Below are 14,649 nucleotides of genomic sequence, written 5' to 3' on the forward strand. Positions count from 1 at the left end.
CAAAGCACAAAAATAAGCAGCATTTTTATACACTAGAAACAGTTAAAGATAGCGACATTTTCATAAAAACACCATTTGTAACTACATATAAATTACATAAGTACCTAGTAATAAATCTAACAGATATTCTTGAACCCTAAGGAGAAATGTATTAACTTTGCTGGGAATCATTAAAGAAGATCTAAATTAATGGATAGATATACCATGTTCATGGGTGGGAAGACTGAATATTGCAAAGAAGTGTTTCCAAATTTTCCTATATATCCAATCCAATCCTAATCAAAATCTCAATAGGGTTGATTTTTGGATTTTGGTTTTGTTACATGTTTTCTGGCTTTGTTGATGCTCTCTAGGTTGTATTTTTTTTAACTGAAAAAATATCTACATAAAAGTATATAAAAACATAAATGTATAGTTTCTGTCAAAACTATAAACTAATTACAAAAGAATTGTTGGCCTCCAAAGTATTCCATGGGTTATTTCCCATTGTTTTGAGATTTTGTACTGCTTGTTTTTGAGAAAGAAAAATAGCTTTGCTGTTGTTTTTCATTAAAAAATATATTCAACATTTATTGCAAAAATATTCAAATTAAGAAACGTATAAAATATCTAATTCTCCAAAAGTAAGCACAAATAACATCTGGATATATGTGCTTCCAAATTTTACGTAGTCGCATACACATATATTTTACCATGATATTCCTCATGTATTACTGAAAATTCAAATGTCAGCAGCCAAATTATCTTCTCTGAGAATGCTCTTACAAAGAATTTAAAAATGTAAAAAAAAAGTTAATCCTGGTATAATCTTCTCATAAGTTTCATTTCTGTTAATTTAGGAGTATGTTCAATAACTTAGTAATGATAAAATAAAAACTCACTGTGTTATAGACTCCTTCAATTGTTTCTGTTCCTTCCGTGGATTTAGCCAATACTTTCAGCTTTCCAGGTGAACCTTTCTCCAACTGTTGAATCTAGTAAGAATGAAGAGTATAATGATGCTATCTAAATATGACAAAAAAGAAATGCACAAAAGGGTGTACACTGGTATGTTTGTGCATATTTGTGTGTTTGGTGGTGGTACATATAATAGGTCTTAGTATAGTTAAGGTTTCTGGACAAGGCAGAAATAGAGAAAAGTGGACTGTCACAGATACATTTTGGAGGTAGAAATGAATTAATGAATTAGTTGAGATTGGAGGGAGCAAAAAAAGAGAAATTAAGGGGTATTCCTAGATACTGGCTTAATACACTGTGTTAATTTACTGAGTACTGAGGTGGGCCAGAAAGATTAGCAGGATAATATATCTTTTTTTTTTTTTTTTTTTTTTTTTTGAGACGGGGTCTCGCTCTGTCGCCCAGGGTGGAGTGCAGTGGCGCGATCTCCGCTCACTGCAAGCTCCGCCTCCCGGGTTCACGCCATTCTCCTGCCTCAGCCTCTCAAGTAGCTGGGACTACAGGTGCCCGCTACCACGCCTGGCTAAATTTTTGTATTTTAGTGGAGACGGGGTTTCACCGTGTTAGCCAGGATGGTCTCGATCTCCTGACCTTGTGATCCGCCTGTCTCGGCCTCCCAAAGTGCTGGGATTACAGGCGTGAGCCACCGCGCCTGTAATATATTTAGGTAAAAAATCTAGTTTCATTATTGTCTTGTTAAATTTGAAACGCTTATGAGAGATTCAAGTAGCAATTTCCAGTAGGCAGGAGTATAAATGAGTGTGGGATTCAGGAGAGACTCTTAAATAGGAGATATAAATATGAGAATCATTAGCATTTAGATGTTTAAAACTATGGGCCTAGAGAAGATCATCCAGGTAATACAAGTGCACAGAAGTGAAGAGGGGCCGGGAGGAAAACAAATGGGTGCTGGAGTCTGTAGGTTGAGTAGATGTAGATGGGAAAATATTATAGACTGGGACCACAGAAGCCAGAAAGGAAGGTGCTTCAAATGAAAGGCCAATTTCAGAGCATGCTGCCAAGAGGCCCAATAAGATAAGGACAGAGACATGACCACTGGATTTGATGACAGGAAGTTTGCTAAAAGCCTGACAATCAGTTTCAAAGAAGTGATGGAGATGGAAGCAGCTGACAGTCAGGTAAGTGTGAAATGGAGGTAAGAAATTAGAAGTAGCATGCAGAATTGTTGTTTTTTTGTAAAGGAGAAAGAAAAATAGGGACCCAGCCAGAAAGGCAGCAAGGGTAAGAGAAGGCTTAATTGTTCAAGATGAGAAACAGTGATAAGAATAAGGAAAAAGAAAACTACTAACTGAAGATGGAACATCCTTGAAAAGGTGAAACAAAGTGGGAGATGAGAGAACTCAGCCTCTGAGAAGAGCAAGCACACCTCCTATATCAGAAGAGGATACGAGGGGGCAAATGAGGTTGGCTCTGTAGACTAGGGAGTGGAAACACTGTTTTAACATTATTTGAATACAGACTAATTTATGTAATGAAATGAAATAAGGTGGGATAAAGTGAAAAGTTAGAGAAAAGAAATTGCAAATGCCATGCTGCCTTACCATCACAGGTATGAATTTCCGTAGGAACTTCACACCATGCTGCTCCATGTAGGAACCCACTTTTTCTGCCATTTCTTGGTCGAAGCCACGGAGAAGGATTGAGCGTACCATAACTGTGACATCTAGGCCAATGCCAGCCAGAAAACCTGCACACTCCAGGGCGACATAAGAGGCACCCACCACTAATGTTTTGCCAGGGCAGTAAGGCAGAGAAAAAAGGTCATCACTGAAAAATAAAAATTAAAAAAAGAATACCTAGGCAGTAAGAATGAAATGAGTTATTCATGTTTCAACGTATAATGGTCTTATGATGACTGAATTATAATTTAGTGCTTGAATGAAGCAACAGCCTTTTGAAATTTGTCACTGAGTCTGCTATGGAGAGTCTGCTGTGAAAGTATACAAGAAGTATACTTCAGTTTTTTCAAAATCAGACCACAAGCAAGATTTTAAAAAATAAAATAAAATAGTATAGAAAATATCAGACTATAGAAAATATCAGACTATATTATATGTAATAAAAAAAAAAACTGTTTGTTTCAGAGGTGTATGTATATGCTATGTGAAGGGGTATGTGTTTATTTACCTGAACAAAAAAATGTATTTCTTAGTGTGAGTCGGCTCAAAAAAGTTTGCAAGTCATTGCATACATATCCTGTTTGACCACTAGGAAAATTCCCATGAAATCTAAGTGTTAAGAAGAGTGGTACTGCTCCTCCCCAGCTGGTTCATTTTTATCATAAGGACACTAAACCCTAGAGCTAACTGTATTTACTTCTTTGTTTTGGCCTGTAAGAAGTTTAGAACGAAATTCTCAGGCTACTTGTAGCAATCACCAAGACACATATGGCATATTTTTGCACATAAATTTTGCCACTGGCCTTATTTACCTGACCTTATATTCTCTGTTTCATTACTTTTAGCTATTTAGCTTCTTGCACTGTATATATTTTCATTTGTTAATTGAAGTCTTTTGTGGAATAAGACAGGAAGTAAATAAACTGGAAACATGTCAACATAATTCAATTTATTAACAGTAAAGTTAAAATGGTCTATTTAACCTTACCTAGTAATACAGTATTCTTTATCTCCTTGGATTCCTAAATATCGTGGCCTTTCACCCGTTGCTATGACAAACTGTGCAGCAGTATAATAAGTCTCCTGTCCTTTTTTATTGGTCACCTTGAAAAAAGAGAAGTAAACTTCACTTACTCAGCAAACACTACAGAGTACCAGACACCCTGGACAAAATAGTTACTACCCTCATGGAACTTCTCATTCAACAGGAACAGCAGACATGTGAAAAAGTAATAATGTAATGTGATAAGCACAAGCACAGAAAACGGAAGTCTTTATGAAATTTTAACCAAAGCCCCATGGTGAGGGTAGGGGAGTGGACTAGAAAGCCAATCAAGGATGTATTAAAGAAGGAGTAGAGATTTTCAAGCAGAGATAAGAAAAGTGAAATGATAGGAGAGGAACGGAGACCTGGAAGACAGAATAATGCACACAAAAGCACATGGGCCCAAAAGGAATTGGTGTTTGAAGACTGGAGAGCAGAGTTGTGTCAGAAGTGACATGAAACAGACTAGAGCCAAGTGCGAGGGCCCTTATGTCATCCTAACAGCTTAGGCTATGGGGAACCAACAAAGGTTGCTCACAATTTTTAATTATACAAATAATTCATAAAAACATTTTCATTTAAAAAAATTCAAATACTTTCGGAGGCCGAGGCGGGCAGATCACAAGGTCAAGAGTTCGAGACCAGCCTGGCCAACATGGTGACACCCCATCTCTACTTAAAAAATACAAAAATTAGCTGGGCATGGTGGTACGCACCTACAATCCCAAATACTTGGGAGGCTGCGGTGAGAGAATTACTTGAACCTGGGAGCCGGAGGTTGCAGTGAACCAAGATCACGCCACTGCACTCCATCCTGGGTAACAGAGCAAGACTGTCTCAAAAAACAAACAAACAAACAAAAAAAACACCAAAAGACACAAAAACATTCAAATACTAATGAAGGTATTTAAAGAAGTGTGTTGGCACTTTGAGTGGGATGGAGAACAGAGCCTGGAAAAAGAGCCTTGCTTAGAAGGGCTCTGAAACAGACAAGGAAGTACAGGCTCTGGGGTGAAAGGGAGACTCTGGAGTTTCTTGTCTGCAGACTGGGGATGTGTTAGCATCAGTAAACAAGAAGCCACACAATAGGCAGGCTTGGTTGGGGCTTATTCAACCATCTGTGCCAGGCAATTTGAGAAATAAAACATGCATTTCTGCTGTGTTTCATGTAAATAACATAATTCAAATTGGCCCATATAAGGTTTTAAAGGGCTGGCTTTATCTTATTATTATTTTTAACTGACTAAAACACATCATCCAAAATATAGATTATACGGCAAATGATAACAATCGTTAAACCTAGGAATTGAATATTTTGATATTTACTATGTTATGCTCCCAATTTCCTGTTAAATTTAAAAAATTTAAATAAAATGCTGAAAATAAGCACTGAAGGGTAGCTTTAAATGGACCATACCTCACACGTTTCTGAGATAACAACTGAATACAAAATAATCTAAAATCTTGTGAAGATTATCTCACACTGTGCTAACAAAGTACAAAAATAAACTAGATGATGAGGACAATATCTGATTGTCTGTCATAATTCCAGTGTAAACTGTTTGTGTTCCTCAAAATGATCGCATTTTCCATATGTATTAATCTAATAATATATACATATTACAAAGATAAAAGTATAAAATACACTAATTCTAATGCTACTTTTATCAATGCTTTTATGAATAATATAATATTGGAGTTCTAGTTAAGGTTTCATTTTTAGGCAGGATTCCACTAATAAAATTTTGATCTTTTTAGTCTTTTAAACTTCGAACTGCTTAGTTTAAACATGTTCTCTTTTAAGACGGCAATAAAATCAAAGGCAAATAATTTTAAATTAAGAGTTCTTTAAAACACAATTTCTTCAAGTTAACCAAACATGTAGAATCAACAAACAATGGGGGAGAAACACACACACACATGCATGGCCGTGTGTGTGTGTGTGCATGCCTGTTACACTCCTTAACATGCAACATGAAATTTTAGTTCAAGGCAACTACAAACTGTAAAGAAAGGAGATGAACAAGACAAGAAACTCAAGCAATACCTTTATTTGATCTAGAACTAGAAATACCATTTGACCCAGCGATCCCATTACTGGGTATATACCCAAAGGATTATAAATCATGTTACTATAAAGACACATGCACATGTATGTTTATTGCAGCCCTACTCACGACAGCAAAGACTTGGAACCAACCCAAATGTCCATCAATGATAGACTGAATTAAGAAAATGTGGCACATATACACTATGGAATACTATGCAGCCATAAAAAAGGATGAGTTCATGTCCTTTGCAGGGACATGGACGAAGCTGGAAACCATCATTCTCAGCAAACTATTGCAAGGACAAAAAACCAAACACTGCATATTCTCACTCATAGGTGAGAATTGAACCATGAGAACACTTGGACACAGGGTGAGGAACATCACACACTGGGGCCTGTCATGGGATGGGGGAAGGGGGGAGGGATAGCATTAGGAGATATACCTAATATAAATGACAAGTTAATGGGTGCAGCACACCAACATGGCACATGTATACATATGTAACAAATCTGCATGTTGTGCACATGTACCCTAGAACTTAAAGCATAATTTAAAAAAAATTAAAAAAATAAAAAATAAACAGTACCTTTATTTTATGATGTTCAACAAATTCTCCATAGGAATTGACATAGGCCACAGCCTTTTCCCTCAGAGATAACCTGTAGCCCCAGTTTAGAGAGCTGATGTGGTTCTGAATTGCTTTTGTCATCGTCTCCCAGTTGTGCTTCACTAAGAAGAAATAATCAGGGTGAAGATGTTAGGTGAATTTTACCTTTAATGGTAAATTATATATAACTACACGTGAGCCATACTAACAGTGCTTTAAAAATCAAGAAGTAGAAAAGATAAATTAGTAACTTAAATATTTTGTATGCCAGTCATAGTTTATACTCTTCCTATTTTATATTACCAAGAAACTGCAAAAAGCAGAGTTCTGAAAAGAAGAAAACTGGGGAAAAGTCCACAGAGGAGAGAATGGGGAAACTGGCCCTCATGTGGTAATGCCTGCCATGACGTAAGGCAGGAGGCTCACCTCTCCTCGGTGGCGCCTCCTAGAACCCTTTCCCACTCCATGGGACCTACTTTACTTGGCCCTTGGATGGGAAGAAGGCCTCAAGTCAGTGAGCTTGATACACTCACCTCAACAGACTGGTGTGGTTCCACTCTCATTTGGTTCACAGGGCATGGTTTCACGACAGTGAATATCTTACATGTCTTTACAACAAATATGGTTTACGCTCACCACTGCCAACTGTCTATATTACAGTGTTTACCCATTCCTTTGGAAGGTGAGGCAGGATTCGGGTGTTGTAATTCCACGTCATCCCTGTATCTTCTAGGTGGGATTTATCGCATAGTGTTCACCTTGTCTAAAGATGCCAGATCCTGAAGGTCACCCTGTGCAGCTCTATGTTTATAAGATGCAGGGGTCAGCCCAGCCAGGGCTTTCATCATAACTGGATGAGATCCCCGAAGACAAACCAACAACCTGAGGTCAAGGGTCACATCTGGAAACTTACCCCATCTACCACTGTCAAGAAATGTCCCCCTGCTGATTCAGGGACATGGGATGTTACCATGCAGGAAAGGGAGATGACTGGAGGAGACAGTCAGTGCACAGAGAGGCTTAGCCAATGTCAACACACACAGCCCTTTCTATGATGCCAGTGTACCACAGTCTCCTAAAATTCTGTAACCCAGAATAGTCGTTTTTGTTACTACATTACCTTATCCTCCCACACCCTGTGATGTTGGTTACAATTCCCAAACCTGTCCCAGTGGTGACCACGTCGCCACAATGGCACATATCCTCACATCCTAAAGATACTTCCTCCCCATCCCCCAGAAAAGCTTTTCTTCCAACCCTTAAACTATTTATCCTAAGAATCTTGTCAGTTCAACTAACAGTTCATGTGTCCTTGTTTCTTGTTCTAGTTGCAAAAGGCATCTTAGATTAGAGGCTCTCAAATACAGCTCACATCATAATGGGAATCGTGTTCACCTATACAAATCCCAGGACCTGCCAGAAACTATGGAATCAGGAGTGGGACCCCAGAACCTGTACAGCTAAAAAGCTCCTCCTGGAGTTTTTGATATGCCAAATCAATGAACTGGCACTTTGAAACCACCTGTTCTACTGTTTTATTGATGTGTTTAGTCCTGCAACAGTATAACATTTTTAAATACTGAGAAAGGTCACCCTCTATACTTTCTCAAAGGTTGCTTACCTATTTTCACGTATGTATTTTTCAATACAAATTTTAAAATAGTCAGCCAATCTCCAAAAAGAAAAAAAAATGTCTCATGGAGATCTTACTGGACTTATATAAAATTTACAAATAATTTTTAAGATACTGTCTTAACAATATTGAGATATCCTCTCTAAAATCATAGTAAATTTGTTATTATGCCTTTATATTCTTTCCTTATATATCCTGTATATTCCTGGTTGAATTTATTTCAAGTTATTTTCATTTTTTCTTACAATTTTCCATTATACATGTGAGTATGTGTATATATATATATTATACACATCACAGACATATATATACACATACACATGTATATATACCTATATACACATAAGCATACACACACACACACACACACACACACACACACACACATATTTTAAGAGACAGGGTCTCACTCTGTTGACCAAGCTGGAGTGCCATGGCATGCATGGTCTTGGCTCACTACAGCCTTGACCTCCCAGGTCCAAGCAATCCTTCTGCCTCAGCCTCTCAAGTAGCTGGGACTACAGGCATGAGCCACCATGCCCAGCTAATTTTTCTGTTTTTTATTTTTGTAAAGAAGGGGTCTCACTATGTTGCCCAGGCTAGTCTTGAACTCCTCATCTCAAGCAATCTTCCTGCCACAGTCTCGCAAAAGCAATCAACTTAACTCATTAGTTCTAATATTTCTTGTTTCATCTCTTATATATTCTACATATGTTGTATATAATGTACAACATAACTCATATTATACATTTAAAAATCTTTTTATTACTCCTTTTCTACACTAATCCAAAGCTCTAAACAGTGCAGATATCAGTAGTGAATGTCGATTCTTGACTTAATTCAAATACCCCAAGTTCTTCTCCCTTAAGTATTTGCTTCTGACTCTTCACCATGTGAAGAGGTATCTCTTTGTTTTCTAAAGCAGGAATGGGTATGAGATTTGTTTGAAATGCCCTCAGAGCTGAAATCCTGGCCTTCATGTTGATTCTGTGCACTCCTGCTGTGCTATCCTAGGCTGATCCCCGTCCTGCACCCCATGGCGAGCCCTACCCAGTCATGTTTGTTCCTTCGAGACACTACCAGAGATTTACCAATGCTTGTCCTAGAGTTTTGGCACCTCTACAGGGTATAGTTTTCTATTTTTAGACTATCTTTCTGTATTATAGTTATTTCAGCATCCAAAAAAAGGTGGCTTTTCTAAGTCTAGCTTTCCTAGAACAGTGTGAATCAAACTTGTCCAACCTGTGGCCCACGGGCTGCAGGAGGCCCAGGATGGCTTCGAATGTGGACCAACACAAATTTGTAAATTTTCTTAAAACATGAGGTTTCTTTTGCGATTTTTTTTTTAGTTCATCAGCTATTGTTAGTGTTTTGTGTGTGGCCCAAGACAATTCTTCTTCCAATGTGGCCCAGGGAAGTCAAAAGATTGGACACCCCTGGTTTAAATTATAGAGGAAGTGCCTGTTACTTGCAGATTCGGAAAAATTTACCTGTATGCTAATGGTACCTTTTGGGGACTGGGTTACTCTTACACAATGTTTTTTCTTTGATCATTCAAGTCAATTCTGGTCATTTATATTTTCGTAGAAGATATTCCTTTTCATCAAGATATTTAACATTATGACCACTAATTTTTATACTCAATTTGTGGCATCTCTCCCCACCTGTAGTTATACTTCTTTTCTCGTGTCTGATGCTGCGTATCTGTATGAGCTTCTCCCCTTATTTCCTTAATTGGATTTGCCAAACATTTGCCTATTTTATTTGTATTTTCAAATATACTCTTGGTTTTGTTTATCGGTTCTATTTGGGAAGGGAGCTAATATTAATTTCTGAGTTTTTCTGTTTGCTTACTTTTTGTTTATATTCTACCTATCTGATATTAACTACCACTGATATTATTTACATTTTCCTGGTATATTGTTTCCTGTTTAAAAATTTCCCATCTAAAATTTTAAATAGGAAATTCTTTTCTACTTAAAATGTAAAATTTCCATATTTTCAACAACTATTTCTTTTGGTTTTAGGTATTTGTCTTAAACATAGCATATGGAAGAATTTTGCCATCTACTAACCCAAAAATCTGACTCATTCAGCTTTATCCTAATAAGTAATATGACTACTCTTATGTAAGGTATCTTATTTTGTGTTGCTATTTTTGTTTGTTTGTTTTAACTTGTAGTTTCATGTTGCTTCCCTTTCTATTTTTTCTTTACTACCTTCTCTTTGTATACTTTCCCTTCTTTTTAAACTTTTACTTGAAAGTTCATTCAGTTTCTAATCTGGAAATTATCTATACATTTTAAACTTATTTTAACCTATATTTCTCTCTCTTTTTTTTTTTTTTTTTTTGAAATGGAGTCTCACTCTGTCACCCAGGCTGGAGAGCAGTGGCATGATCTTGGCTCACCGCAACCTCCACCTCCCGAGTTGAAGCGATTCTCTTGCCTCAGCCTCCCGAGTAGCTGGGACGACAGGTGCATGCCACCATGCCTGGCTAATTTTTTGTATTTTTAGTAGAGACAGGGTTTCATCGTGTTAGCCAGGATGGTCTCCATCTCCTGACCTCGTGATCTGCCTGCCTCGGTCTCCCAAAGTGCTCGGATTACAGGCATAAGCCACCGCGCCCGGCCCCTCGCCTCTTTTTTTTTTTGGTTTTTGAGGCAAGGTCTCCCTCTGTCGCTCAGGTCGCAGTGCAGTGGTGCAATCTCAGGTCACTGTAACCTCTGCCTCTCTGGTTCAAGTGATTCTTCTGCCTCAGTCTCCCGAGCAGCTGGGATTATGGGCACACATTACCACGACCAGCTAATTTTTGTATTTTTAGTAGAGACAGGTTTTACCATGTTGGCTAGGCTGGTCTCACACTCCTGACCTCAGGTGATCTTCCCACCTCAGTCTCCCAAAGTGCTGGGATTACAGGCGTGAGTCACTGTGTCCAGCCTAGCCTATATTTCTTTATCAATATCAAGAACGTAAGTATCTAGAACATTCTCCCAGAACACAATTTTGGCATCCTTTGACTTCCTCTCTTTTGCTGCTCAGAATCTGTTGACTTCCCTTGGCCCTTTATTGAGTCTATACCTAAATACACCATGTGTTGGCTAGCTAAATATTTCTTAGTCAACCCCCCAAAGCTGACTTAGAAAGCATTTTGGCCAGGCACGGTGGCTCATGTCTGCAATACCAGCACTTTGGGAGGCCGAGGTGGGCAGATCACCTGAGGTCAGAAGTTCAAGACCAGCCTGGCCAATATGGTGAAACCCCATCTCCACTAAAAATATAAAAATCAGTCGGGCGTAGTGGTGTGCACCTGTAATCACAGCTACTCGGGAGGCTGAGGCAGGAGAATCGCTTGAATGCAGGAGGTAGAGGAACGCGGTGAGCTGAGATCACACCACTGTACTCCAGCTTGGACAACATAGTGAAATTCCTCTATCTCAAAAAAAAAAAAAAAAAAGAAAAAGAAAAAAGAAAGTGTTTTGTATAGGGGGAACTTTGAGGAAGCTAATTTACCCATTCAAGGAAATTAGAAAGTATTTAGAAATATTCAGCACTTAGAACAGAATTAACATCAATTGACCCCACAGGGGCAGGGAGTGCAGCAAAGCAATGTGTACAGACATCCTGCTATCTCTTCTCTGAGACTGTAAGACAATGAAGAATAGACAGAAGTAACACACAGAAAGGTCCCCAGCTGGCACAGACCACACAGGTTTGATGTCACCCACACAAGCCACCTCTGCCTGCTGTGTCTCCAACACAGAGTGAGTGCCGTGGTTCACCCTTTACAGCCTCTTCCCTACCAGTGAAGTTTTAGGAGCTTCTCCCCTCTTGGACTCAGTTATTTTTAAAACACTGTATTTATTTTTAAAAGATTCCATAAGTACCTGCCAAGTCAAAATGTGCATAATTCAAATCCCATTCCATTTAGCCTTTCTGCAGCAATTGATTCAGTTAGTGCTCTTTTTAGACTACCTAAGGACCCAATCATGCCCTTAAGCCAAACCCCTCTTGGCTTCTGTGATTCAACTCTCTTGGTTTTCCTCCTCTTCCTCACCCAGTTACTATAGGTATTAAAATATCTCAGCGTTCTGTCTCTGTTTTCTATGCTTTTCATTTTCCCCAATCCCCCATGTGTTGTAACTCTCACACTCAGCTCTTGCCTAGCTCTCTTTTGGGAACAAATCCTCCCCATACAGCAAACTCTACCAGGATGTTCCCAAGGCACCTGAAGTACAGTGTCCAAGTAAGATGAAGGATTTAGGGAAAAGAAATATTTTTTCTTTTTCGAGACAAGGTCTCATTCTGTTGCCCAGGCTGGAGTGCAGTGGTACAATCAGAGCTCACTGTAGCCTTGACCTCCTTGGACTCAAGCTATCCTCTTACGTCAGCCTCCCAAGTAGCTGGGACTACAGGTGCATGCCACCATGCCTGGCTGATTTTTCTATTTTTTGTAGAGACAGAGTCTCACTATGTTGCCCAGGCTGGTCTCAATCTCCTGGGCTTGAATAATCCTCTTATCTCAGTCTTCCAAAGTGCTGGGATTATAGGTGTGAGTCCCTATGCCTAACCAGAAGAAGGATTCTTGAAAGTGAATAAAACTACCCCAAAATTACACTGCCAAGTAGGGAGGCCTCACTTTATCTACAACCAGCTGATCCTAGCTTGACCTAAAGCTCTTCATTGAGTTGACTGGAGAAATGTGTCCAGCATCAACCCATTATCCTGAACTCAACCCCACCCTGCCAATAAACAAAAGCTGCCTGTGTTTCCTATCTCAGTGAACGGTATTCCATTTCTCCCTAGTCTCTCTTCCTGCATTCTTTCCTCTCCCTCACTCCATATCCTACCATGACCTGGATGCCCTGTCATAATCACCTGGCTATGGTCAGAACCAGGATCATCTATGATGCTTTAAATGTGCACATTCACTGCCCACATCTACCAGATCAAAATCTCTACAGAAAGAGACAAGTGGTTTGTAATTTTTCTGAAAGTCCACAAGACATTCTGATACACAGCCAAGTCTACATCCAACTGGTCACCACATCTGGTCAATTTTATGCCTTCAACTACCCTCCAACCTGACTTCAGTCTTTGCTCAACCCTCTGTCATTTCTTGCCCCCACTTTCCTATCCTTTCCTCTCTTCTCTAAGTTCCTCAGTGCCATCAAAGGTGTGAAAGTTGTCAGAATCAAAATGGAGGAACTTGTGTAAAAAAAAACCAACTCTCTGACAAACAGAGCTGGGGAAGGCCATGAAGAAAGGGTTTTCTGGTTTCTATGCCTGATAACGAAATCATCACAAAGACTACAAAAACCACAAACTTGACCAAAGGCCATCACAACCTTACATAAAAATACATCTTCCAGGACATCTGCCCAGCAACTGCCTGTCCAACCTCGGACTTGAGTCACCCTAGTTATTGATCCTTGTAGCCAATGATAATCATTTCAAAACAATCATATCATCCTCCTCATTTTTGCGTAGGAAACCCTTGTCTTCCTTTATGTCCCTGAACGTGCACATAGTTTACTATGGCACACATATTCCAGCTGCAGTGCCCAATTCCCAAATAAGCATCATTTTCTTTAGGGAGCTTTTTTCTGCTTGCTACTTAGCTTGACAGCGGGACCTGGAATCATAGCCGTGGCTCATGCTCCTCTCCTGCTTCAACTCCCTTCACCTACTCTTCACTCCAGCTGCTACTAACCCCCCAAAACACCATGCTTCCTCACATCTCCATAGCTTTCATCAAACTGCTTCCGGTGTTAAAGGTCCTACTCCTCTGTGACCTTGCCGACGCAGCTCAAGGGTCACATTATCTGAAGAGCTTTCCCTGACACTCCCCCACCACCCTCAAGGCTACATGGAGCCAATACTCAAAACAGCATGGCTAATTTGAGCGCACTGAATGGATCTCCTTGTCTCTCTCCCATGGACTACGCGCTGCTTACAGGCAGCTCTGTCTTCCTCACATCTGTATCCTCAGAGCTTGGCCAATACATGTTTACTGGATGAATTTCTTTTCCACTTTTCATTAACCAAAGATATATATAACCATTGAGAAAAAATGTTATAATAACAGATATAATTCAAACAATAACCTTTGCTATTCTATTTTTCTTGTACTTGAAAGAAATCTGAAAATAGCGATTATTTAATCTTTTACATTCTGCTAAGAGGGTGGGATTGCTGCAGCTGAGACAATTCCCTCTCTAGGTGGTGAGGTTCACAAGAGCAGGCCCTTTTGCATCCTTTATGCCTGGCTGACACAGTGGCTTCCTAATGAATGTTCATTAAATGAATTACAAACTCAACTATAAAAATATGAATACCAAGTCTTTATCTAAAAAACTCATTTTTTCTTTTCTCTCAATCTATACTTTATATACCATTACTCACCTTGTTGATTATACTCCCAGCCAAATTTCCTTGAGTCACACAATGCCTGCCCCAAAAGGGCAGCCTGATGCATCAATTTCTTAGGAATACAACCTACATTTACGCAAGTGCCACCAAGACCTGAGAAAGAAAATAAGTATTAATGCTTCTTTGTGTGTCTAGTTTCACACATCTGCAGTCATATTATATTAAAACATGTGGAAATGACAAGCTCAATGGTAGGGGGGATGATACCCTACCCCAAAATAAGACACAAGGGATTAACCCAAATTTTCCGACCATAGGTCCACAGAAGAGACCCAAGGATGAGT

At 39.2% G+C, this 14,649-nt stretch overlaps 1 protein-coding gene across 2 annotated transcripts in view; it reads right to left on the bottom strand.

Moving 5' to 3' along the window:
• The window catches only part of TXNRD3 (thioredoxin reductase 3), a 51,253-nt gene that overhangs the window by 21,046 nt on the left and 15,558 nt on the right, over positions 1 to 14,649 (bottom strand). For both annotated transcript variants that reach the window (XM_025377637.1, XM_025377636.1), the window contains exons 6-10: positions 14,339 to 14,458; positions 6,280 to 6,422; positions 3,586 to 3,701; positions 2,520 to 2,745; positions 882 to 974 (exon numbers count right to left, since the gene is read on the bottom strand). In XM_025377637.1, the coding sequence (XP_025233422.1) occupies positions 882 to 974; positions 2,520 to 2,745; positions 3,586 to 3,701; positions 6,280 to 6,422; positions 14,339 to 14,458 (698 nt within the window). The remainder of the gene's footprint in view (positions 1 to 881; positions 975 to 2,519; positions 2,746 to 3,585; positions 3,702 to 6,279; positions 6,423 to 14,338; positions 14,459 to 14,649) is intronic.

The sequence above is a fragment of the Theropithecus gelada genome, chromosome 2 (genome assembly GCF_003255815.1).
Source record: "Theropithecus gelada isolate Dixy chromosome 2, Tgel_1.0, whole genome shotgun sequence".
Classification (NCBI taxonomy): domain Eukaryota; kingdom Metazoa; phylum Chordata; class Mammalia; order Primates; family Cercopithecidae; genus Theropithecus; species Theropithecus gelada.